Source organism: Pan troglodytes, chromosome 21 (assembly GCF_028858775.2).
Source record: "Pan troglodytes isolate AG18354 chromosome 21, NHGRI_mPanTro3-v2.0_pri, whole genome shotgun sequence".
Classification (NCBI taxonomy): domain Eukaryota; kingdom Metazoa; phylum Chordata; class Mammalia; order Primates; family Hominidae; genus Pan; species Pan troglodytes.
The window spans coordinates 35773628-35801302 of record NC_072419.2 but is presented as its reverse complement, the minus strand read 5'-3'; the positions used below and the strand labels follow the sequence as shown (position 1 = coordinate 35801302).

At 38.3% G+C, this 27675-nt stretch overlaps 1 protein-coding gene, 1 non-coding gene and 2 pseudogenes across 2 annotated transcripts; 3 read left to right on the top strand and 1 right to left on the bottom strand.

Moving 5' to 3' along the window:
- Positions 1-22: 22 nt before the first annotated feature.
- On the top strand, positions 23-2888 carry LOC100612351 (unconventional myosin-Vb-like). Its single transcript, XM_054674479.1, is given in 2 exon segments — positions 23-28; positions 1611-2888. Coding segments are annotated over 2 exon segments (1284 nt in total).
- A 7164-nt stretch (positions 2889-10052) lies between these two features.
- On the bottom strand, positions 10053-10983 carry LOC473250 (calponin-2-like; annotated as a pseudogene).
- A 1536-nt stretch (positions 10984-12519) lies between these two features.
- Positions 12520-13873, top strand: LOC740738 (glucoside xylosyltransferase 1-like; annotated as a pseudogene).
- Positions 13874-20627: 6754 nt separating this feature from the next.
- Positions 20628-20732, top strand: LOC112206548 (U6 spliceosomal RNA). The gene has a single exon (XR_002940973.1). It is a non-coding gene; the product is annotated as a U6 spliceosomal RNA (small nuclear RNA).
- The last annotated feature ends 6943 nt before the right edge of the window (positions 20733-27675 follow it).

Genomic DNA, 27675 nt, shown 5'->3' with positions numbered 1-27675 from the left:
TGGGGCTAAGGTGTCCTTTACCATGACGGTTGGTGAAACATAAGAACAAATCAATTCACAAATGTTCTAGTAAATTCCAATTTCCACGTCTTAAATCATAGACCTAAGTCAGTCAAAGTCAGTCATATATATAGGTATATGTGTGTGTGTGTGTGTATATATATATATATATAGGCACTTACATAAGTGGTATGATTTAAGCATGACAATAATGAGATAGGAATCATACTATTATTCCATTTTTACAGGTGAAGAAATCAAGGTCTACAAAAGAAATCAAATAATATGTCCAAATTCATATGGGCTTTGATTTTTGAACTTTCAAATTTTTGTCTTTGTTTAATACCTTTTGTTTTAAAATAATTTGACTCATAAGAAGTGAAAAAAAGAAGTAAAAAGAATGACCATGCTATTTTCAGGCAACTTTCCCCAATGATTATATCTAACTTAACCTAGTACGTTGCCAAAATCAGGAAATTGACATTGTTGCCATGCCATTAACTCAGGTTCAGACCCTATTCATATTTGTAAGGAGTTTACATGTACAGATGTGTTTGAATGTATGTGTGATGTGTGTGTATAGATCTATGAAGTGTGGATTTATGTAACCATCACCATAATCTGGATGCAGAACTGCTCTATCACCACAAAGAAAGTACATGTTTTCACGTTATCCCTCACTAATCACATCTTTCAACCAACCCTAACCCTCGGCAGCCACCGATCTGTTCTCCAGCACTGGGATTATGCTATGTAATTCAGGTATTTTTGAAGCCAAGCTTATGAGGTTGCTAAATAAATAATAATGTTTATAAACTATTATTTTCAGTCTTTATAAGTGGCATACTGTAGCACATATTCAAATGTGCTATACATGTATAGGTGAGCCAAACTTTGAACATGGATCTAAGTGTACAGACATAAAAAATATTGTACGTTTTTATCATATCTCTATTTGTAATCTTTTTCCCCAAATACTAGTAGTAGTGATGTTTGCTTTCTCTTATTTAAACTATCAGAAGCTTTAAACTTTCTCTTAGTTAAACTATAGTCGTTACTAATTGAAAGTATGTTTGAATACTTCCTGATTCCACTTACACAAGATAGATATATATATCAGTCATATCTATGTGTGTGTATATATTTATATATATATATACGTCAGTCATATATATGTGTGTATATATTTATATATATCACATACACACATATATAGACGGAGTTAGGTCTATGATCTCTGTATATATTTATATACACACACATATATTTTTAAAGTATTACATGAAGCAAATAGTACAGCTGATTTCATATAACAAGAGTTATTGGATGTATATGGGCAAAAGTTAATGCATATGGGCAAATAAATTGATGAACTTACAGACTCATTTATTTGACAGATATTTATTGTGTGGTCTCTATTGAATGCTGGATATCTTCCGGGAGCCTGAAATTCAGCAGTGAACGTAACAGGCTCAAATCCTTGTACTCAAGTAGCTAATATTCTAATCGAGGGAGAAGACAATAAGCAAAGTTAATAAGCAAAATATTAAACATACTAGTTGATAGGAAGTTCTGTGGTGAAAAATAAAATCAGAGGAAAAGAATGAGAGGAAGCTCTAAAAGCAACTGAAGATTTACATGAAGAAGCTGCCCCGGCGTTGGCCCAGAGTGAGAGGAAGCGCCATGAGTTCAACAGGCAGGTCACAGTTCAGTGGAAAGAAAAGGATTTCCAAGGCATGTTGGAGTGCCACAAAGAGGGCGAGGCCCTCCTCATCCTCAACCTGGTGACAGACTTGAAGCCCCATATGCTGTTGGACACAGTGCCTTGTCTCCCCGCCTACATCCTCTACATGTGCATCTGGCTCGCGGACCACACCAACGATGATCTCAAGTTGCACTCCCTGATGACCTCCACCACCAACGGCACTAAGAAAGTCCTGAAGAAGCACAGTGATGACTTTGAGATGACGTCATTCTTGTTATCCAACACCTGCCACCTTCTTCACTGTCTGAAGCCGTACAGCGGGGATGAGGGCTTCATGACTCAGAATACTGCAAAGCACAACGAACACTGCCTTAAGAACTTTGACCTCACCGAATACTGTCAGGTACTGAGTGACCTTTCCATTGCGATCTACCAGCAGCTCTTTAAAATTGCCGAGGGTGTGTTACAGCTGATGATAGTTTCTGCCATGTTGGAAAATGAGAGCATTCAGGGTCTATCTGGTGTGAAGCCCACTGGCTCCCAGAAGCACTCCTCCAGCATGGGAGATGGGGATAACTCATACCATCTGGAAGCTATCATCCGCCAGATGAATGCCTTTCATACAGTCATGTGTGACCAGGGCTTGGACCCTGAGATCATCCTGCAGGTATTCAAACAGCTCTTCTACATGATCAACGCAGTGACTCTTAACAACCTGCTCCTGCGGAAGGACGCCCGCTCTTGGAGCACAGGCATGCAACTCAGGTACAATATAAGTCAGCTTGAGGAGTGGCTTTGGGGAAGAAACCTTCACCAGAGTGGAGTAGTTCAGACCATGGAACCTCTGATCCAAGCAGCCCAGCTCCTGCAATTAAAGAAGAAAACCCAGGAGGATGCAGAGGCCATCTGCTCCCTGTGTACCTCTCTCAGCACCCAGCAGATTGTCAAAATTTTAAAGCTTTAGCCTCCCCTGAATGAATTTGAAGAAAAGGTAACAGTGGCCTTTATACAAACGATCCAGGCACAACTACAAGAGCAGAATGACCCTCAGCAACTGCTATTAGATGTCAAGCACATGTTTCCTGTTTTGTTTCCATTTTATCCATCTTCCCTAACCATGGAGTCAATCCCAGCATGTCTCAATCTGGAGTTCCTCAATGAAGTAGATGCATGTTTAGTCTGATTCGCAATGTGAGCAAGAAGGAAGTATAGACAGTAAAGTAAATTCGAGGATCTGTTAAACCTGGTAAAAGTCGATCAAATCAGAGATTGACAGCCTGTGGAGGGTGCTGAACTATACAGAATTAGACACAACTATGGCATTATTTTTTTGTACCTACTGCTCAGAATAAAAACACATGAAATATGGAAGATTTTAAGTTTGATTTCAGTCCAACAAATATACATAATAATTTATAGACACCAAGCAGTCCCCATAGCCATATAAAAGATGCCAATTCTATAAAATGAAGCCGCTGAGTTTTAATCTTTGCATATAACTGGAGAATGTCCAAATTAAAATACTAACTATATATAAGTCACATAAATTGTCTTCAAAGGGCTTTTAACAAATAATAGTACTAATAACCATGATAATGGCATATACTGACATTTCCCAAAGTTTGCAAACCATAGGTGTGGTAGAGTTTGTGGTGAGATGTGTTAAGAACAAAAGTATGGGGATGAGACTTCTGAGAAATGTCCCCAAAATATTTTTTAATGGCTGATTATACAAAGACAGCAGTGTAACTGACCTCCAAACCAGACATTTTGAGTAATGGTTTCTGAAGCAAAATTAGAAGTGCCAGTCCTCAGTGTCCTCAAATGCTTTTGTGTAATCTTGGTTTAATGGAAGAGATGATTAAAATGCTGCTATCTGAAACTCCAAGTGAGAAAAATGGAAAAATAATTTGTTTCTGATGCTAATCCATACGCTTTCCAAGTCCCACAAAACTTTCACAAAAATGTATATAAGCTAAATATTAGAAAATGATAACAATTTGTTTTATTTATAGATGTAAAAACCAAACAATGTGAAAGCTTTTAATCTCTTAATGCCATTAACCCTCCAGTAAGAGAGTCATATAATGCTCTACTATTCCAAACAACTAAATAGTAAAACAAACTAAACTCGCACATCAGATTATCTGAAAAACCTTCAAAAATAATCAGTTCAGGGATTACTATTATACAAAAGTTTGGGGTTTTTTAAGAGAATAAAATGGCTTAGGTCAACTTTCCCCTTTCAGGTTATTGTCAATGGTTTTCAAACGTTGTAATTCAAAATTGTAAATATCTCTCCTATGAAATAAGGATTTTAAAAAAGAGTAATTCAATAATATAACAGACATACATGTTTGCTGTTCTTAGAATTTTTTGTTTGTTTGTTTTTGGGCTCTTCAAAAGCAAGCATTCAGTTAGAAACCCATATTATTCTTTCCACAGTTTTTTATTATACTGTAAGTTCTACGGTACATGTGCACAATGTGCAGGTTTGTTACATATGTATACATGTGCCATGTTGGTTTGCTGCACCCATTAACTGGTCATTTACATTAGGTATATCTCCTAATGCTATCCCTACCCCCTCCCCGCACCCTACAACAGGCCCCGGTGTGTGATGTTCGCCTTCCTGTGTCCAAGTGTTCTCATTGTTCAATTCCCACCTATGAGTGAGAACATACGGCGTTTGGTTTTTTGTCCTTGCAATAGTTTGCTGAGAATGATGGTTTCCAGCTTCATCCACGTCCCTACAAAGGACATGAACTCATCATTTTTTATGGCTGCATGGTATTCCATATTCTTTCCACACATTTTTTTTACTGTCTTTTCCCTATTTCTTGATAGCAGTATGCTGTTTCCATGATAAGAACAAATAGTGTTTGCAAATCATAGAAGAACAGCCTCTGTATTACATTAAGAAAATGAGATTTATCCATGGATTGGAAGTAGAACAGCCTGCCTCCACCCTCCTTTACTCAACCACCCAACTTAAAAGGCTCTCGGAAACACAGCACACTCCAAGCTACCTTCTGTACTGTGCGCTTAGAGCACAGCTTCCTTAGTCGTTCTCTGCATCTCCTGGGGCTTAACCCAGTCTTAGCCTGTGTTAAGGCTGCTGACAGTTGTGTTCCAATCAGTTGCCATGGGCATTATACCCTCTACATCCACATTAAACATGCCAGCTTCTCTTGGGTGTCTGCAGAGCTGTGCCTTTTTCTTTCAGTTACAGTTACATAATCACTGACGTCCATGACACTCACACGTGGATCCATGTGCTGACTTCATTTAGAAGGCCAACCTAAAACAACTGGGTTTGTGGCTACCTCTTTAAAGTTGTTTGTGAAGTATAATTTGCTTTTCGATGCACTTTAGTTTGAAACTGAGTCTCTTATGTAAGGACTGTCCTTAATCTTTAAAGACCAAAAATGACTTGTTAGAGTGTTAAGGAGTTTTGACATGCAGTGGTTCCACAAACACAGTGGCTTACTATCCTTATATACTGTCTTACACCATCATTCTCTCCATGTCTCTTGGTCACTACACTTTGCTGTCACTGGTTAATCACTAGGTGCCAAGAGCTTACTGAATAAAAGCTTGGCAATTAGAATAAATGGGGAGGGGAGGACCTTATGAATAGTCCATTTAGCCTAAGAAATGGCAGGTTTAGTTCTTCTCTTCCAAAAGATAAAGGTGTATCACTGGAATTGTACTTAAAATTTATAGATGACTAACAAATATATACTTCATATGTACTTAATATTTAGATCTGTCTTGTTTAGTATTTGGAGGTTAGAAGAAGCATCTTTAGGGGAACTATATAATATTTTGTTAGCATTTTCTCTGCATTTTTAAAAATCATTTCAACTCAAACACTTATCAGTGTCATGAAATCAGTAATGACTCTTTAACAATTCAACATAAAGGTTTGAACTCTGCACTAGATGTCTCTTTAATTTTTTAATATTTAAAATTTAGATGACACTTTACCCACCAGGTGCCTTTAGTGGTGACTAAGATAACTGACTTCTCAATTGTTTGTCTGAAATAAGTGTTTCTGTGGGAATAATTTTAATGTTCAAAGTGATATCATGGTGGAGTTTTGTCTTTTAAAACATTAGAAGCATTTTAAATATTAAGAATCAAATATTTATAGATCAAACACTTGTGTTTTAAGTATTATACGGGACCTGTTTACTTATAGTAAATGTGTATGTATACATGAGTTGTTGCTGAAGCCGGCAAGCATATTACATACATGCATTTTCCCTGTGCCATCATAGTTGCAGTTAGAGTTCTAGTACCTGTAGGTTCTCCTGGGAGGCAGATTAGACCCAAAGGTAGACATTTTTCCCTTTCCATGAAGCATGACGTTGGGAGTTGATTCCTTTGATTTCCCTAGTACCAAATTTTAAGGCTTTTGTAAAAACAAAAAGAAAACAAAACTTGGAGCTTGGAATATTTAAACATTAATGCTGCTACCATCAATTCATCAAATATTTACTTAGAGCCTTCATACATTAAGGTTCCAGTAACCAATAAATTAGAATTTATTTCTTCTGCATAAAGTAAATTTTCATACACTTGACCTACTAAGACAGCAAGGGTGTCCTAAATTGAGGCAGTTGTATAATGCCTGCATAACTAAATGGTAACTAAAATGGGACAGCATGGGGCAAGACCTTGTAGTTCTTCACAGACTATTTGTCATCAGTTTCTCCAATTAATTTGCTGCATGAACCAAATAACCATAATTCACCTTTTGTACCCACTGGTGCCATAATTAGAGAATTAAAGGGTGTAGACAGAGGTTAATGCCAATGACAAACACAGAACAGGGTTTCTTATTATTGTAAAGGTCATTAGATACAAAAGATTGTTTTTCAAAAAAAAAGTTCCTAATTCTACCAAAGGGGATCAACCAGAAATGAAACTCACCTACTTTCTGAAGTGACACTGTATCAGAATAATCCATATTTTAATATAACATTTTGCCGCCCACTGACATTTAGAGGAAGGGCTGCCTCTCCGGAAGAGTTCAGAACATATTCGGCGGTGACGCTAACACCATGGAGGCAGACTACTGATGAAAATATTTTTCCACTTTGAACAAATCTGTAAACTACACCTTTGTTTATAGAAAATTGCTTGGAATAGTCACTTTAATATTTAGCTGTGGATAAAAATTTGTGGAAATAAATACTTTTGAATAAAAAAAGAAAAATAAAGCAAGGAAGAAGAATGGGTTGATAGGATGTATATTTAAAATAGAATATCCAGGAACAACTGCACTGAAGTTATAATATATGTGTAATTATGTATCACTATATATAATAACTATATCTTTATATCTGGTGCAGGTGAGTAAATAACCCATACAAATATCTGGAGGAGGAATAGTCCAGGCACTACAGGAATATCAAAAAGGCCAATATGACACGAGCAGAGTAATGACAGAGTGATATGGAGTGAGGAGCAGATGACATAATAAGAAAAGTAGGCATGTCGTTTTGAGGGGTATGCTTCTCAGATTCTAATTTGCATATAAATCACTTAGGTTTCACATTAAAATAAAGATTCTGATTCAGGTGGTCTGGAGTGTTTATATTTCTTACAAGTTTCAGGGGATGCTGGTGCTACTGGTCTGTGTATCACACTTTGAATACCAAAGGACTGGAGATGTGTGCATGGTAAGGGCTTTGGATTTGAGTACTGTGGGTTGAATTTTGTCTTCCCCAAAAAGATGTTCAAGTCCCAACTCTCAGTACTTGTAAATATGACCTTACTTGGAAATAAAATCTTGCCTAGTCAGTCAACTTAAGTGGATTCAGATGGACCCTTATCAATGACTAGTGTGCTTGTAAGAACGAGGATATTTGGAAAAACACACAGTAGATAAGGTATGTGAAGATGAAGGAAGAGATTGGAGCCATGTAACTACAAGCCAAAGAATGCCAAGGATTGATGGCAACTGTGAGAAGCTAGGAAAAGACAAGGAAGGATCCTCCCCTGGAGGGTTCAAAGAGACCATGACCCTGATGACACCTTACTTTCAACTCCTAGCCTCCAGAACTGTGAGAGAATAAATTTCTGTACTTTTAAGCTACTCAGTTGGTGGTAATTTGTTACAGTAGCCTGAGGAAACTAATGCATTGAGTGGGATGGAGAGTGAAGTCATTGGAGGGCTTAAACAGAAGAATGGCTCAGTCTGACATATTCTTAAAGAACCAACCTAATTGCAGAGACTAGAATAGACTGAAGGCAAGGGGCTACAGGGAAGCAGGAACACCAGTTAAGGGCTATAGCAGTAAACCTAACTGGAGAGTGGAGGGATGGTGGTTTGGATCAGGGTGGTAGTGATGGTGGTGAGACAGGAACAGAATCTGAAGATGTTTTGAATTACTATGGATAAAATTTGTTAACATAGTATGAGCTATAAAAAAAATGAGGGTGCTTGGGAGTGGTGGTTTACTCCTGTAATCCCAGCACTTTGGAAGTCTGAGATGGGTGGATTACCTGAGGTCAGGAGTTTGAGACCAGCCTGGCCAACATGGTGAAACCCTGTCTCTACTAAAAATACAAACATTAGCTGGGCATGGTGGCAGGTGCCTGTAATCCCAGCTACTCAGGAAGCTGAGGCAAGGGAATCACTTTAACCCAGGAAGTGGTGGTTGCAGTGAGCCAAGATCATGTCATCACACTCCAACCTGGACAACGAGAGTGAAACTCCATGTCAAAAAAAAAAAAAAAATGTGGAATGATTTATAATACTTTGGGTAGAAACCCAGTAATGGGATTGCTGGGTCAAATGGTATTTCTGGTTCTAGATCCTTGGGAAATCACCACACTGCCTTCCACAATAGTTGAACTAACTTACACTCCCATCAACAGTGTAAAAGCATTCTGATTTCTCCATATCCTCTCCAGCATCTATTGTTTCCTGACTTTTTAGTGGTCGCCATTCTAACTGGCATGGGATGGTATCTCACTGTGGTTTTGATTTGCATTTCTCTAATGACCAGTGATGTAGGAGATTGGTCAGGGTGGTGGGAGAAGCTATAAGGAAAGATGCAAGCCCTCTTGAAAGGTTGGAAGGTCTTGCAAAAGCTTCATGAGAGAATAAAGGTGAAGGAAGATAATTCTCTTACTCTGAGGCTAAGGGCAAGAAGTAGGTGCAAGGAAAAGTAAGCAGTTTATCTAAATAGGCTTGTTTACTTATGTCATCAGGAAATTGACTTTTGAACCTCTGAGCATGAGACTGCTCCCTGTAAGGGGGAGCAATGATGTTAATTACCCAGCAATTGTGTTGGCTCCGGGCCTTGGACATTATACAGTTACTGAATAAATACAAGCAGCTCTGGCTTATCGAGACTGCTAACTCTCCTCTGCAGATCACATGAGGGCAAGAGTTCCAGACAGTCTGGCCAACATGGTGAAACTCCCGTCTCAACTAAAAATACAAAACATTAGCTGGGCGTGGTGGTGCGTGCCAGTAATCCCAGCTACTCTGAAGGTTGAGGCAGGAGAATTGCTTGAGCCTGGAAGCAGAGGTGCAGTGAGCCGATATCGCACCGCTATGCTTCAGCCTCGGCAACCGAGTGAGACTCCATCTCAAAAACAAACAAACAAATAAACCCCACTGAGGGCCACGGCGCCAGGGAATGGCTAGCATGGAGAGGGTTCCGGCTTAGCACTAACAACTCAGAATTCCACTACCTTGTACGGGCCTCAATTTCCTACCGGGCCCCGGCGTAGGTCTGAGGGTCTGAGGTCTGTTGGTCTGAGGGTCCTAGGGAAATCCAGCCACTCAGGATCCTGAGATATTTTAGCATCGTGGCCGGCCCTGCTCTCCCAGCGGACTCATTTTTCCAGCACCCTCATTTTCCAGCACCCTCTCCACTGTCTCCGCCCAATTCCTCGGGGAAAAAAAGTTTTTTTTTTCTTTTCATAATACGTCCTGAAACTTTTGCGGGTACAGAAACCACAAACTGATCGGCTGACAAAAGGGGGAAGAGAAGAGGCAACCAGAAACCTTTGGGGACCGGTTCGCTCCATGCCCAGGTCTCTTCTCCCCAGCACAGCTCGGCCCACAGTCTGGATGTGCCAGCGGGGACCCTCACCCTACACGCATCGGGATATGGCCTTGACCTCTTCTCCTACAGCCCAGTGGCTCAGTCCTGAGAAGGAACCAAAGTAAGAGGGGCAAAAAGCCCTGCCTCCTGATCCCACGTTGCCATTCACAGACCCTCGGTTGATTGGCAGCACTGAACAGGTTAAAAGAAAAGAAAACAGAGAGACCCAAACACCCAGACGGGAGACCATGTGCGGAGAGAGCGTGCTGGGAGCCTCAGTAGCTGGCCTCCTCCTGGTAGTAATGAGGATATTCAGGGGCCTCCCCTGGGCCAGGGCAGTCTCCGGCGCCCGAGGGAGCCCCGTGGGCCACTGGGCCTTGCGGACAGTACTTGTGGTCATATATCTGCTGGCCCAGGCTGAAGACTTGGCCGCTCTGGTTGGCACCCTGCGTGTAGACTGTCTGCAGGGACATGGAGGAGTTGCCACACTTGTTGATTCCAAGCCTGGTATCATAGATGTGCCGCCGGTCCCGAGAGCCGTCATGCCCACCTGGCTGGCGCACTTGTTTATGCCCATCTGGAGGCTGATGGTCGAGTGGTCCATGGGGGGCAGGATGTGGTTCTTGGGGTCGTAGAGATGCCTCCTTGTGCCATACGTGGTCATGCCTGGCTGGCTGAAGCATTTGTTGGTGCCCATCTGCAGCCCGATGACGCACTGGCCCGCCTTCATAATGGCATATTGGAAATTCCGCTCCTGCTTCTCCGACTACTTGTCACTGATGTCCCTACCGCTCCACAGCCCCTTAGTCTTGGCCTTCCTTCCCTGCCAAGGCGAGAAGAGACACCTGCACCTGCCTCACATTCCCACTCTCAAACAGGTCGTTGGCCTCAAATAGGTCCACGAGGTTCATGCTGTAGCTGACCATGGCCTTGATGAAGCTGGGGAAGTTTTCTAGCTGGTGCCAGTTCTGCACGGAGCGGTTGATCTTGGGGACTGAGCCCGGCTGCATCTTGTTCATGAGTGTGTGTAAGATAATCCCGTCCTTCCAGCCTTTCTGGAAGTGGGGCCGATGAAGCGGCTGGTGAGTCCCTCGATCCAGCTGCGGAGCTCTGCCGTCTTCTGGGGTCATATTTGGACAGAAGCCGGTTCGTGACCTCTGCAAAAAGCCTGTAGGAGGGGCCCTTGTTGAACTGCGTGGAGCTCATGGCTGGCGGGCGCGGCAGCGGGATGGGACAGGACTGGACGGGGTGGGGCTAAGTCTTTTTTCTAGTTTGCAATATTTGTTTTTACCGCACCATTGTTTTTAGTACATATGTTTTGAGTATTTAAAAAATGCGTTTAAAATGTTAGACCATTTCCCTTTTTTTCACCTTCCGTTTTACCCTTTACTGCCATTTACATCTACACATCCACACACACATACACACACACACACATGCACACACACATACGGACCAAAATTAATTTACATGTACAAATGGGTTATTTGAATCAAAAATGTCAATCTGTATTAGTTAAAGTGTCATGCCAGTGCGAATTATTTTTATAATCCTTTTAAGAAGAAAGAACTTCTGGCTGGGCGCGGTCACTCAAGCCTGTAATCTCAGGCGTGATTTTGGGATTTTGGGAGGCTGAGGGGTGTATATCACGAGGTCAGGAGTTCAAGACCAGCCTGGCCAAGATGTCGAAACCTCGTCTCTACTAAAAATAGAAAAAAAAAATTAGCTGGGCATAGTGGCACGAGCCTGTAATCCCAGCTATTTGGGAGGCTGAGGCAGAGAATTTCTTAAACCTGGGAGGCAGAGATTGCAGTGAGCCGAGATCGCGCTGCTGCACTCTAGTCTGGGTGACAGAAAGGGAGTCCGTCTCAAAAAAAAGAAAAAAAAAGAAAAAGAAAAAAGAAAAAAAAAAAGGAAAAGAAAAGAAAGAACTTCCCTAATTTTTTGAAGAGACCATTCTGTATCCATTTTATAATTTTGTGGCCACCAAAAAAGATGTGTCAAATCATAGAGTGAATATAATAAGTGGTAGTTTAAAATGTTGAATTTTGCCCGAGTGTGATGGCTCACGCCTGTACTCCCAGCGCTTTGGGAGGCTGAGGCAGGTGGATCACCTGAGGTTGGCAGTTCGAGACCAGCCTGGCCAACATGCCGAAACCCCTTCTCTACTAAACATACAAAAATTAGCCAGGCATGGTGGCACAAATCTGTAATCTCAGCTACTCAGGAGGCTGAGGAAGGAGAATGACTTGAACCCTGGAGGCAGAGGTTGCAGTGAGCCGAAACTGCGCCACTGTGCTCCAGCCTGGACGACAGAGAGAGGCTCCATCTCAAAAATAAAATAAAATGTTAAATTTTTACAAGTCATTGTTCCTATTCTAATTTTTGAATGCAACAACTGCCTCTTACAAAGCAGTCTCGTTAAACTATTTTGGTGATAATGAATTCTTAAATAAAAGGAGAATTCCACAGAAATATACATGGCTCTTTTATCTTTAATAAAAGAGCCTGAAAAAAGGCTGTATTCTGTAAAATTGAATTACTTTCTATCCAGTTCCACTGGTTCGCAGTGTTTTATCTTTATATTAAAATAAATATAAATGATTGGTTGATGAAATTTTTGCCTTTAGACACTGCTGCTGAATCCATGGAGAAAAAAAATTTCCAGAAGTAGGCTCCCTCCGCTCCAGTTCACCCAGGGAAGGCGCGGCGAGACAGAGACTGAGGAGCGCGGCTGGGGCGATGCGGCGCTACCCGCGCGTGGTGGCGCTGTGTCTGACCTGCAGCTTCTGCTCCCTCCTTTATGCCTTCAGCCAGCTGGCCAAGTCCCTGGAGGAATGAGCGGGCGGCTGTGGCTGGAAGCAGCAGGCTGCGGTGGCTTCCTGGCTCGCGGGCGGAGGACGCGGTGCAGTGAGAGGCGCTGGCAGCGCGGGCCCTGTGGCGCATTCCGGCGGGTGGGACAGGTGTAGACTGAAAATACAGCCTGTTGAGAAAATGCTTCTAGCTGTAGTTACCTGTGGTGAAAGTCTGGAAGAAACTATGACCATGTTGAAGTCAGCTATCATTTTCAGCATCAAACCTCTTCAATTCCAGATTTTTGCTGAAGTTCAGCTACATCATAGCTTTAAAGGAAGACGTGACAGGGGTCATTTCTCCAAATATTTAATTATACAATATACCCCATAACCTTTCCAAGTGAGAATGCCGCAGAGTGGAAAAACTAAACCACGTGCTTCGCAGAGATCGTTCTTGCCTTTAATCCTGAAAGAAGTTGACTCCCTATTGTATGCCGACACTGATGGCCTTTTTTATGACCCGTTGATTATATTTGGTCTTTATTAAAGAAATTTAATTCCACACAAGTTGCTGCAATGGCACCAGAACATGGGGAACCTAGAATAGGATGGTATAGTCTCTTTGCTAGTCATCCAAAATGTGGAAAAACTGGAGTAAACTCTGGAGTTATGTTGACAAACATGATTCGAATGAGAATGAAGTGTTTCGAGAATGATATGACAACTGTGTGAATACAATGGGAAGATATACTTATGACATGGCTTAAAAAATACAAGCTAGACATTACATGGGCGATCAAAATCTGTTAAATATCATGTTTTTTCATAATCCAGAAAGCCTTTTTGTTTTTCCGTGTCAATGGAAGTGCCATCCAGATCATACTCTATATGGAAGCAGTTGCCAAGAAGCAGAAGAAGGAATCTTTATTCTTCATGGGAACAGGGGTGTTTACCATGATGGTAAGCAACCAGCATTTAGGGCTGTTTATGATGCACTGAGAAATTGTTCTTTTAAGATGACAACGTTCATTCCCTAATAAAACCTTTAGAACTGGAACTACAAATAACAGTGCATACATACCGTGGAAAAATTTACAAAATATTTATCAAACAACTAGCAAAAAGCGTAAGAGATTGTTATGCTAGATCACCAAAGGAAAGGTGATTCTTGGTGCCTGCAATATCAAATGGATGAAAACAACAAAGCATCGGACTGTAAGTGTGAAGGAATAGTCTTGGGTGAAGCCTTAAGGAAGGAGTTATTCATCTCCAGAATCTTTTTTTCTTACAGAGGTTGAAAGAGCAGTATTTTCAGGTAATGAAGAATAAGGTAAAATCTTGGGCTCCAACAAAGAAACATTTTTGGTCTCTGATGTTTTGTAATGTTACTTACTATCATTCCAGTATTGATGAAAATATTATTGAATGGTTTTAGCCTGCAAACTTCTATTGACTAATACTCTCAAGTAAGAGTGGTGGGGCTGTGAAGATGGAGAAAATGTACCTCAAACACAGTGCAAACACTCAGACTGTGAGAAGAGCAATAATTTTATGTCAGCTCTACTTCAGTTTAAATGTATGAGAGAAACAGTTTGTTTACAGGAGCAGAAACCGTTATGTTTCTAAAGAAATGTGATGTAACCAATGTAACCATTGACAATTTATGTGTGCTTTTATACATTTCATCTCTGTTTTAAGATATTTTTATGACAATCATGTTTAAAATTGTTTTTAGATTATAAGTAAGCTACATGTTAACAATTGAGCTGTATAAGAAAGAGGAAATATAGTGAAAACTTTGAGGTTTTAATCTGTGCATTTGTGTGTGTGTGTGTGTGTGTGAGGGAGAGGGAGAGAGAGAGAGAGAGAGAGAAATGCAGTGTTTTCATTTTGTATGCATTAAACTGTCTTGCCAGAACTCAGATCTAAGAATGTTAAGTAGATATATGGGGAATTTTTTTTTATCACTTTAAATGAAAAATTTCAGCTTTACTGGGCATTCTGGAAGCAAAACATATTAGGCTGATGATAAAGTGAGAACCTTAAGAGTACACTCATATAATGGTGGAAAATGTGATGGACCAAAATGCAGAAGCTATACAATTCCTGTGAGTAGTAATTTTTCTTACAATGGAGTAGAAAAATGTGGTGCATTTAAACTTTTCTTCCAACTCATAATGGCCTTGCAAGATACTTTTGAAGAAGCAAATGTCTACAGCTTTACTTTAAGTAAGTCAAACAACTTTGGTGAATGATTTGGATTAAGATTGTTATAGATTGCTATAGATTGCTATATGATTGCTATAGAAAATCTGGTTTAATTGGGATGATGTGAGTATCTTCCTTTTTTGAATATCACTTAAAACAGTTAATTTTTTAAGTCTTGAAGATGAGAAAAATATTACTTATCTAATAAAACTATTTTAACAGCTATCTAATTTATAATTATCTATTATAACTATAGATTCTGAACACTTAGCATGTACTGTGCTGGGGCAGATACCTTATTTTACCAACTGCTAAATGATTATCTTCTTTTTTCCCTGATATTTTAATGCTCAAGTAGAAAGTGGAAAATCATGAAGAAAAAATATCACCTGTGAAAATTGTGGCAGTTAGCTTTGTGAAGACACCGTGGCCTCTGTGGAGACATGGCATATACAGAAAGAGACGGTGAGTACAGTTGTTCTGATTTCTGCAGTTCAGTCAGGGACACCTTGAGAGAGCAAAGTTTAAGCAAGGTACATTAGAAGTTACTAACCAAAAGCCAAAATTGACAAATGGGATCTAATTAAACTAAAGAGCTTCTGCACAGCAAAAGAAACTACCATCAGAGTGATCAGGCAACCTACAGCATGGGAGAAAATTTTCGCAACCTACTCATCTGACAAAGGGCTAATATCCAGAATCTACAATGAACTCAAACAAATTTACAAGAAAAAAACAAACAACCCCATCAAAAAGCGGGCGAGGGACATGAGCAGACACTTCTCAAAAGAAGACATTTATGCAGCCAAAAAACACATGAAAAAATGCTCATCATCACTGGCCATCAGAGAAATGCAAATCAAAACCACTATGAGATATCATCTCACACCAGTTAGAATGGCAATCATTCAAAAGTCAGGAAACAACAGGTGCTGGAGAAGATGTGGAGAAATAGGAACACTTTTACACTGTTGGTGGGACTGTAAACTAGTTCAACCATTGTGGAAGTCAGTGTGGCGATTCCTCAGGGATCTAGAACTAGAAATACCATTTGACCCAGCCATCCCATTACTGGGTATATACCCAAATGACTATAAGTCATGCTGCTATAAAGACACATGCACACGTATGTTTATTGCGGCATTATTCACAATAGCAAAGACTTGGAACCAACCCAAATGTCCAACAATGATAGACTGGATTAAGAAAATGTGGCACATATACACCATGGAATACTATGCAGCCATAAAAAATGATGAGTTCATGTCCTTTGTAGGGACATGGATGAAACTGGAAACCATCATTCTCAGTAAACTATCGCAAGAACAAAAAACCAAACACCGCATATTCTCACTCATAGGTGGGAATTGAACAATGAGATCACATGGACACAGGAAGGGGAATATCACACTCTGGGGACTGTGGTGGGGAGGGGGGAGGGGGGAGGGATAGCATTGGGAGATATACCTAATGCTAGATGACGAGTTAGTGGGTGCAGCGCACCAGCATGGCACATGTATACATATGTAACTAACCTGCACAATGTGCACATGTACCCTAAAACTTAAAGTATAATAAAAAAAAAAAAAAAGAAGTTACTAACCGGTCCAGCATTCTCAGAACTGATGGGCTTAGAGAACACGAGTTGTAGTTCCTTGGCAGAATGCCATGGTGGACATGAGGAACTGTGAACAGTGTTGAAATTGAGCTTACTGAGCAGAAAATGAGAATACTAAAAATTTTAAGTTTGAAGGTTATGTATTAGATCATTTCTAATGGCCTCCAAGTATGATCATTGCCTGCCTGACTATATAAGACTCTTGGAGAGGTTAAGAGTAGATTCCTGAGCTTAGCCCTTTGGCGACTCTGGTATACTGTGTCTAGGATGGAGTCTGCAAAAAATTTTTTAATGAAGAGACATAAAAATTATACAAAACTGGGCCAGGTGTGGTGGCTCATGCCTGTAATCCCAGCACTTTCGGAGGCTGAGGTGGGCAGATCACCTGAGGTTGGGAGTTCGAGACCAGACTGACCAACGTGGAGAAACCCCATCTCTACTAAAAATACAAAATTAGCCGGGTATAGTGGTGTATGCCTGTAATCCCAGCTACTCAGGAGGCTGAGGCCAGAGAATCGCTTAAACCAGGGAGGCAGATGTTGCGGTGAACCGATATCATGCCATTGCACTCCAGCCGTGGAAACAAAAGCAAAACTCCGTTTCAAAAAAAAAAGAAAATTATACAAAACTAGAAAAGTGCATTGGTACTCAATATCCAGATCCGACACTTATCACAATTTTACCATGTTTGCTTCATCTGTCCCTTTTTTCTTTGCTGAAATATCTGAAAGAAAATCCCAGCCATCATATTATTTCACTGCTGTGAACACTTTGGGTGGGTACCGTGATATCACACTTAATAAGAGCAGCAGCAGGTCTTCAGCTTCATCTCACATCCAGTCCTTAAGCAAATTTCCCTGATTTTCTCAAATATGCCATCTTCTAGTTGGTTTGTTAGAATCAGGGTACAGAATATAAGTCGCATGAAGATTTTTATTTTAACAAGCACCTCAAATGACTTTGAGGGCAGCTACTTTGGGAATCACTGGAAATTATTTTACCAACTAGAAAGTTGAAGATAGGGTGCCCAATTCTTGGCACAGTTGGTGGATTATAAATGTGATCTTGAAATATTACACTAGAGGAAGCATTTGGGATTATTGACAAGATATAAATTTATATTAGTAAGTTCCTTAAGATTTAATTTTCTCAGTGAACATAGAATCTCGGCCCCATGGGTTCTAATTGATTGGGATTGTGTAGAGCATGGTCACAGTTTAATCCAACTGGACTGTATGCCATGGTCTCACTCGTGTTGTGGATCACTTACACTCTCACACACTCTACACTGTGGATCATCTGGAAGGTTCTTCATTTGGTTTATTTAGCCTAATTGATCATTTTGCCATAAATTGAATTACAGTGAAAGCTCTCTGTTAGGGGCCATTTCTACTTAAAATTAAGTTATCACAAAATATCTATAATAATTTTTAAATGAATTTTTTGAATTTTATCTTTAGACAAGGTAACTCTTCTTTTTAATTATAAAGAAATGCAGTTCTCAGAGTTAATGAGAGGATAAGTTATAGATGGATGACTTGGAGAATGTATTAGATTTTCATATAAATGGACTTTCATAAAACATAGTATAACTATGCAGTTTATATAAATCACAATGTTTATTCTTTGAGTCTATGTATTAATTCTGACCCCAGAACTATCTCTGGGCTACAGTATTACCAGTGGGATGCCTTTAATATGCAGTCAAACTTCATTTGTATGAAGTACAAAAGAACTTAGGAAACCTTTAAAACTACGTATTGTAATTTATACTTTAAAAAATGCATACTTTTTTCTTATGAAGAGTAGTTCATAATATACAAGGGTTATAAGGCCCTGAAATAATATTAGTGCTTACTCATTGCCCTCTCATCTTGCCTACAGTCAGATATTATTGGTATGGTGAAAAGAAGACCAGATGGTGAACTAGGTCTGGATTATTCTCTTCTTGGTTAGTAACTGCATATTACTTAACCTTCTCTGTGCCTTAGGTTTTTAAGTACAATCAGTATACCATTCAAACCTCACAAGATGAGACTCAGAAGAGATAATGGATTTGGAAGCATTCTGCATGGCTTCAATTATGCCACACCAGTGTTACTGTTCAAGTGCTGTTTTGCTCTGTTGTTTCTGTACAGGGCATTCAGTTTACTCAGGCTGAATATTTTCTGACACATATCTCCAGTATGAATTTGTTTATTTTATGTAACGAAGTGTTTCTGAGGAAGAGAAAGCAGAGAAGAAAAGAATGACATAACTGAATCAAAAAAGAAGGAAAAGAGAGGAAGTGAGAAAAGGGAAGAGGAAAGAGAAAGGAATAAGAATGTGAATGGCAAAGGGCTGAGTAAGAGAAAAGGTGGAATCAGAGTTTGGAAAATTGAGAAGTAGAGCTGGAGAGAAATGGTGTGGAAAGATTTACTTTTTGAGTTGTAGCCCTCATGCTCCACCACTGTTTGCTTGCCTAGGCTCTATGGGGTCGGGAAAGGTGCTGACATCCATGGATTGGAGCAACAGGGCCTGTTGTATTTGGTTGGTTGGTTGGTACTAGAGTAGTTTCCCCTTCACCCTACTCACTGATTATTTAATTCCAATTCAACAGTTTATTTTTTTTTACTGGATCCCAGTTTGTGAGCTAGGACCTGTGGAAACACAGTATCTTCCTTTCTAACTTTGTCCTTTTAGCTATCCCAAGTGTTAGGCTGCAAGACTAACTCCATATTCCCCAGGGGAGGTTGGAGGTGGAGGGGATGCTTCATTAGGTCTGAAAGGGCCCCAGGAATATGTTGCAGCAGTTTTCCCAGATGATACCTATGGGAAGCCAGGTTTGGGAATCGCCGCCCAGCCTTGAATGACAAATTAAACAATAAATCAAACCAATTTATTCCTCACTCAAGATACTTTCAATTGAACCATTCTGAGTAGATTGAAGAGAACAAAAGACAGCAGAAATAACTTAAAAAATTCATTGTCTTATTTTTCAGATGTTTGCATTTAAGTAATACCTTAGTAGTAATCAGAACCTCTTTGAGGTGTTTTTACAAAGACCACTGATTTGTTTTTAAAAATATTTTTGGTTCATTAGAGTAGAGAATAAAGTAGGGGTGAAATATGTCAGGTGTGGGGACAGATATTCATTTATTAAATGCAATTTCAAGGATCTTTAAACAATAATTGCCTTATTCCATTTTAATGTTTAATGAAAGTAGATTTTTTAAAAATCTCCAGAACTAATTAATCTTTAATTGAATGTCAAAGAAAAATTGCAAGAGATATTGTTAAGGAGGTGAACAAAATGTTACTTAAGACTATTTCAAAAGAGGTTAAAACTATTGCAGTAGAGGAGAAAGACTGAATTCAACTCATTGAAACAAAAGGCAGGATAATTTTGCATGAGCTAGTGAAATCTACTGCATGTTAGGAGAGAGGTTGGTCAATGTGATTAGGACAGATGTGTTTACTAATTGAGGCTTAGGAAAGTTACATTTCTAAGCTCTCCCAAAGACTGGAAGATAGAGATGTTATCTTTCTAGATGATTATCTTTCAATGGGATAGCTCCCAGGTCCTTGAGAGTGACATTTCTGTGTTGTAAAACTGGACAGAGACTAGGGAATGATTTACATCTCAAAGGGCCAATTTCATCTTTACTGAAGTGAGTGATCTTAGGAAATGCAAATGCGGGGCCTAGCATCAGAAGAAAACCTGCTTAAAGTTTTGTCTAGCTGTGGGGAAAGTTGAGGCCATTGTGGTCTCCTAGTTTTAAGCAATAGGTGAAAACAGTATACTTTATTTTAAACATGGTGGTGGGACACATCATTTCAAACTTTTATACATAATACAATATAGAATTAATATGAGTCCACCAGTCTTGGACTTCTAATAATAGGACAAAAATGTGTTTTTGTTTCTTTTTTATGTTTTTATTAATAGCATCAATGAACTAGTGAGATAGTAGGGCATAACCAGGTGGCAATTTAAATAGGATCAGAAGAAGCTAGAAAGAGGAATTGAGCCTTCAGAACTCATCATGTCAGGGAACATGCTTTCCTGGAGAAAGCCACCAAAAGTCTGAGCTGCACATTTGGGAGCCTCAAGGACCTAGTGGGAAGAAAGTTGTTTTTAAAGCTTCAGAAACTGAAAAGACTGTTTCCTGAAAGGATAAAACAGAATTAAACTTGCCATAACATGTACTATAGTGTAGAGACACCAATCCTTAAAGCAGTACCAATATGCTCACTTTGGTTGCACACATGCTGAAATGGGAAAAACACATATAAGATTAGCACGGCCCCTGTCCAAAGATGACATGTAAATTTGTGACACATTTCCTATTTAAAAAAAATATTATTGAGGTATTAATAACTTAAAATTGTATTAAATATTAGTAGTTCTGAGACTACTGACTCCCCCAGGCATCTTACCAAAGAAATTTCTCTCTAGGGTAAGATAAAATCAGCTGAGGAGTCAGCGATATTATAGGTTTAAACCATCCTCAAGTAATAAAAACATAATTCAAGTAATAAAAACATTACTAAACAGAAAAGCACTGGTATGAAGTCATAAGCATTTCAAGACTCCAACTCTTAGAGTCTGGAAGAAACAGATATAGCTCAAATCAGCACATCTAGGTGACAACCAAATAATCATAAAGGAAGAGACGTAATGTCATGGTAGTGTTGTAACCGAGTGAGTTATAGAGAAATGCCACACTCTGAGACGAATTCAGGAGTCCTTTATTAGCCGGCTACTGAGAGATGGCTAGTTCTCAAAATTCTCTTGGTCCCAAAGAAGGGGCTAGATTTCTTTTTATATCGTGGTCTAAATAGGGGAGGGGGAGTTTAGCTGAAGAAATTTTTACAGAAGAAGAACTGGCAAAAAGTTAAAAAATAATTGGTTACAGAAGCAGTTATAGAAAAAAATAAACAGTTCCAGGTGCAGGGGCTTAACCTATCACAAATAGATAAATGCAGGGGTTTTAGATGCCATCCAACGAGCGCGTCCCCAGGAGCTGCTGGTTCAGCTTGCCTCAATATCTTATCAGTAAGTGCATTCCTGGACATGCTTGGAGTCAGCTTGCACTAGTTATGCCCTTAAGGGAGGGATGTAAAGGGGCTGTAAGTGAAGGAACTAAAATGGAGTCTGTCCGGCTCTCTCAGCTAAGAGAGAGACAGTCAGGTTAAAACAAGGTAGGGTATCACAGTAGTATAACTCCTATTTCTAGCTGCTCTTGCAACTAAAGGTGGCTGTGTACAGAATAACTATTCTTCTATATGATGTTTGGACAAACCATCTTTCAATTGATTAAAGCACACCTTCAGAATGAAACATAATTTCTTATCTCAGGAATCCCAAAGTCTAATGGAAGAGGCAAGCTTACATTGAATAATTTAACAAAGCAGATTGTGCTTAGCAATAATAAAGTAATTCAATATACAAAAAATAAGAAAAGAAGGAAATATCTGTTTCATAGTTGTAATAAATTAGAACTTTACCATGCAGAATAGATAGAGAGGTATTCCACAAAAGATTAAGAGAGGCATAAAGTAAATGTAAGTATAAACTATAGCAGTTTTCTTAGGCAGAGAATCATACTTTAGGGTAATGAAGGTGATGCTGGTACTCAGATTCCTTTGGAGAAGGCAATACTAAAAGTAGAGTTATCATTTATGAGATCCAAGAAGCCCAAGAAAAGGTAATAAGAACCCAAGCCAACGAAGGCTCAGGCTTTTCTCCTAAATAAAAAGGAACGAATAGCTAAATGTGACAAATGTCAAGGTATCTTTCAGGAAGGTTACACTTCCTCTGAAACACAACAGAAATCAAAGACAGTCACCCTACTGCACTCCTTGCCTCCCTTCCAAGGATACAGCTATGTATTGTTTTTTAAAAAAATAAAATAAAAAGGTAAAGGGAGTATATCGCTTGACCATGTCTCTGTCCAAGGTGAATATCTCCAAAACCACAACTTTGGGGTACTTGTATGGGATATAGTTTAAACCCCACTGAATTTGATTTCTCACCCTCCCAGACACTTACCATTTTTTTTCTCTATATTTGTTTGTTTTTGCTTCCTTAATATATTCCAGGAAATGTATTTCTGGGCTGTCCTACAGGAGAAGTGATGATGAATGGAAAAGTGTGAAGAATCTTCTATTCTCCCAAGAGTGTAGGGCAAAGAGGGTGCAATTGCACCTAAAATATCAGTTTGGAAGGGTCACATAACTGATACTATAAAGTAACACATTGTCTTACAGAATTCCCATTCTTAGGTTAAAATATTACCTTCTTCATCAAACTTACCTGACCGCATGTTTTTTTGATGCTGTTTGAGTAAAATATAATACTCTTTTATTTCCCAAATGTGCACACACACACACACACACACACACACACTTCATATATTATATTTTGAGAAATATATGTGCTATAGTATCTATATTTATTCACTTCCAAAATTTGTACTTAATTAAAATGACAAAAAATAAATTTGCTGAAAAGAGTTGGTAAAATGATCAACTGTATTAAGTCACATAACTATTATTTAGTCTTAGTAACGAAAATAGAAAAAAAAAAATAGCCAGGTGCAGTGGCTCACGCCTGTAATCCCAGCACTCTGGGAGGCCAAGAAGGGTAGATCGCCTGAGATCAGGAGTTCGAGACCAGCCTGACCAACATGGTGAAACCTCATCTCTACCAAAAATACAAAAATTACCTGGGTGTAGTGGCACGCACCTGTAACCTCAGCTACTTGAGAAGCTGAGGTGAGAGAATCACTTGAATCTGGGAGGCGGAGGTTGCAGTAAGCCGAGATTGCACCACTGCATTCCAGCCTGGGTGACAGAGTGAGAATCCACCTGAGACACAAAAAGTAGGAAAGAAAGAAAGAAAGAAAGAAAGAAAGAAAGAAAGAAAGAAGAAAGAAAGAAAGAAAGAAAGAAAGAGAAAGAGAGAGAAAGAGAAAGAAAGAAAGAGAAAGAAAGAAAGAAAAGAAAGAAAGAAAGAAAGAAAGAAGAAAGAAAGAAAGAAAATAGAAAAAAACAACAGACACTAAAAGCTAAGAAAATAGTGTGTTCATTTTGGAATCTAATTCAAAATTCATTATAATGAATTTTAATGGAGCATCAAAGGCATATGTTGAAGTTCACTGAATATTACTTAATATTTAAGAATTACAGACAACACATATTTTGTTTGTAGCAATGTTTGATTTGTTTTGTATCTATATATTTGCATTTATTTAAAACAAAAAATGTCAAAATATATTTCATCTGTTATTTGGAAAAAAAACACTGAGTAACTAATTGTCCAAATATAGCTCCCTATTTTCTAATTTTTAATTAAAAATGCTTCTTATTAAAAAATAACATTTCAAAATAACTGACATTTAATGTTTTTACATTTTTTTAAAAGTGTTCATACACATCTATTTAATTTCTAGATGCTGTGAGAGAATAATCACTTTGTCACTGTATCTGGAAGACAGATGCCAAAGATGTTCAGTTATTATCCATGTATCTATGCATAAAGGATTGAAAATGATATTTCATGCCATAATTTATCTAAATGTTCATTCCTTTGGAACACTGTTTTCCACAGATAGCAACAAGACTTGGAACAAAATAAATAGTAATATCATATGCATTTTCTATTTCTGCACTTTTCCAATTCTGGAAATAGTCATAGGATCATTTTGTGACAGATTGATAGCATCCGTGATCCTAAGTCGCTAAGAATAAGTGTTATATTCTTTGGGTTAAATTGCCATAAAGACCAAATTTATTTTTTTAACCAATTCCCTAAAGAATCAACTGATTTTTAGTTTTACAGCATATGTATCACCTCTCCATCCAACTTGACTTAATTCTAGTTCTTTTTATCCTTCAATAGTGAGGATGAGAAAATCTGGATTCATACGGCTATGGTTGATTTGAAAAGTACTTTTTAAACATTTGGAAGCTTTTCAAAACCAAAAGCATATTTGCCAAGTGATCTTTTTCCCTTTCATTTTAAATCCATGTGCAACTTAAAAGAAACTTAGACCATATGCTCTTCAGATTTACTTATATTAAAATCATGAAAATTATATTTAATAGCTCTTTGACACACAGGGAGCATTTAAATTAAGCTTCTTTAAATTTTATATTTTTCAAAATACACTCTGTTTTCTATCTACCCTCAACCACTCCTCACTACTCTCCAAGAAAATATCAGATTTAATTCAGGAGATGTAAGTTGGATGTTTTCAGTCCATCAACAATCTTTAAGTAATTTAAAAAAATCCTTTTTTTCACTTTTTCTCTAGTTTTTGTTTGTTTGTTTAAATATCTCTGTGCAAGTTCTGAACAGTTTTATTTATATCAGGATCAATAATCTGAGGAATGAAATAAATTGTTGCATTTGTTGCAATAAAAGAGTTTATGCTTCCTTTACAGAACATTAAGGACATGAACTTTTTAAGAACGTTTTAATGTTTCACTATAAATGATACTTGAGCCTTGTATTAGAACAAATAAGGTAAAATTATATAAAGAAAACATAAAAATCTTCTCCTCATCTGCAATCCCACCTGCACTGAAGTAATCAATGTTAATGGTTTTCTGTCAATTCCACCACACCTCTAATGGATGGAATTTATGTAGTGTAATTCTTTGTCAGGTACAACTACACATGAGTAGAACTAGGTGTGATTTAGAACTCAAGATTAGGGTTTTTAACTAGTAGTGAAATGGGAAGGGAAAAGCAAAAGTAAAATACACATCAACTAATGGCAGAATGGGGTGTAGAAGGGAGTCATCTGTATACAGGACATCTGATGGCCCAGCCACTCAGCTACTTCAGCCACACATGAAATAATAAATAGACAAGTGCATTGAAAATTGTAAGTGTGATGGAAGGGTCACCATGTGATTGCAATAAATATTACATTTTTTATTGTTTTGTTCTCCCAGTGGTGTTTAGCTCAAATTTATACTACAGGCTGTTCATATCCCTTAACAAAATATCCATTAATTTATGGATTTGATAAAATTCTAACTTACTAAAATGCCCTACAATTAATAGTTCAGCCCATCCGTGGTGATGACTATTCCGGAAGATCTTTCTGATGTTGAATAACTAATACTGTTTTTCAATGTTACTATTAGGTTGGTGCAAAAATAATTGTGATTTTTGCCATTAATCACAACTACTTTTGCACCAACCTAATAGAAATTTAACATTCTGTATCTAACGTTTGTCGACATTGATTGAATATGCAGTAATCTGGGGAGAAGTTGGTGGAAGAGATGTGTGTTGTTTTGTGAAAGATAGTATTCTGAGGGAGGGCAGAAAAGGGATATACATATAAGAAAATAGTGGATCTTGATCAAATGCATCCTTGTTCCTATTTACAAGAAGTCTGCTCTGTGTTACCAAACTAATCTACTTACGTGAAGTCAACTAATTCAAAAGAATTTACCGTCTAGAGAAATTCACATTTGCAATAAGAGTTTTCTTAATGACAGAAATTTCCTGTTTTTTATTGTATAGCTATAAATGTAGAGTTATAAAATCGAAATACAGACAAGCCTACCCAGTGTTTGATTATATTCAATGATGTTTAAAAGTAATGGCCTCTCTTTTGTTCTTACTGGGAACATTATCGTTAGCACAGTGCTTCATGCAGGTTCTTATTACTTCTATCACCCATTGTTATGATTGGCAAAGCACAAAGAAATACTCAAATAGGAATTCTTGGGCACATTGCAGCACTTATCCTAGGGTGGGCTGGATACTGAGTTTCTTAATTTATAAATCTTTCTTTCCAATGCAAAATTCGTGAAGCCTTAATGTTGGGAAAATGTCTGAATGGCTATAAATTCCCTGTCTAATTCCCACCCCTCAACACATACCCATTTTTTGGCTTATTCTTAGAACTGTAGCAGTTCTTGAATCTTTGATGGGTTGAAGCTAATCCACATTTGGATTTTTCAATCTGATAGATTTGCCAAAATTCTACCCTTCAAAACACTTGTTTCTTTCTTTTTTTCTCTTCAAAGAAAAACATTGAAAAAACAAATTTTTATTTCGCCTGAAACTTTATGGTGCAAGTCTGAGGACAGGAGGAAATTTAGAGACCTGTTCACCCACTTCCAATTTGGAGAATGCCTGGAATATATATTTTTCTCTCTCTACACAATGCAAAGTAGTTGCACGCACAAAGTATCAACTACAAAAATTAATTATTTCAACATTTCATCAGAATTTTAAGTAGTTACACTACAATAATCCCAAGATACTTGGGAAATAGTAAAACAAAACTTTGAAGACCAAACCATCATTATTATTTTCACTAAAACCTAAAAATTCAGCCACAATATGTCAAACCAGTTGTGACAGGACTTCCCTCCTCTAATTTAGTTTTTACTGCTGGATACCTGATGGGCTACTTACTATATCAGGTGTCTCATAGGGCAAATTGTACCTGGAGAAAATGTGAATATTGACTCTGTGATACTCCTCAGTCTGAACCAACACAAACATTCTATGAGTAATTCTGAATACTGTCAGTCTGCTTGTTCTTCAGCCTTTAAATTTGGTAATAATAGCAAAAATAGGCAACATTTATTGAGAACTAACTATGTTCCAGACTTTACTAAGAACTTTATCTGCAACATTTTATTTAATGCTCATCACCAAGCTGTGAGAAATATATTATTGTTTTGCTCACTTTTACATAAAGGAAGTAGGGCTTAAAGAGGCAAAGTAAAGTGACTGTGATTACATAGCTAGTAAATTCTGGAAAATGCCATGATTTAAAACTGTGATTGTCAAAATTACAGCAAAACATCAGAGCCTCTTATTATTCACCTCCCTTCTTTCTTTGGAGGTGGTCAATCTGTACATATAAACAGTTATTTTTTTCTCCTATCAAAATGGCATCATAACATTTGATAACAACTAAGGAAATCTAAACAACGTATGGACTTTAATTAATATCATGTAGAAATATTGGTTTGTTAGTTTCAAAGAAGGTACCATACCAGTACAAGTTACCAAGCTAGGAAACAGAGTGTGGGGTATGGGAGAACACTCTGTGTTATAGTCAATTTTCTAGAAATCTAAAGCTATTCTAAAATTAAAATTCTATCTTAAAAAATGACTATATAGGCTGGGCACGGTGGCTTATGCCTGTAATCCCAGCAATTTGGGAGGCAGAGTTGGGCGGATCACCAAGTCAGGAGATAGAGACCAACCTAGCTAACATGGTGAAACCCCATCTCTATGAAAAATACAAAAAA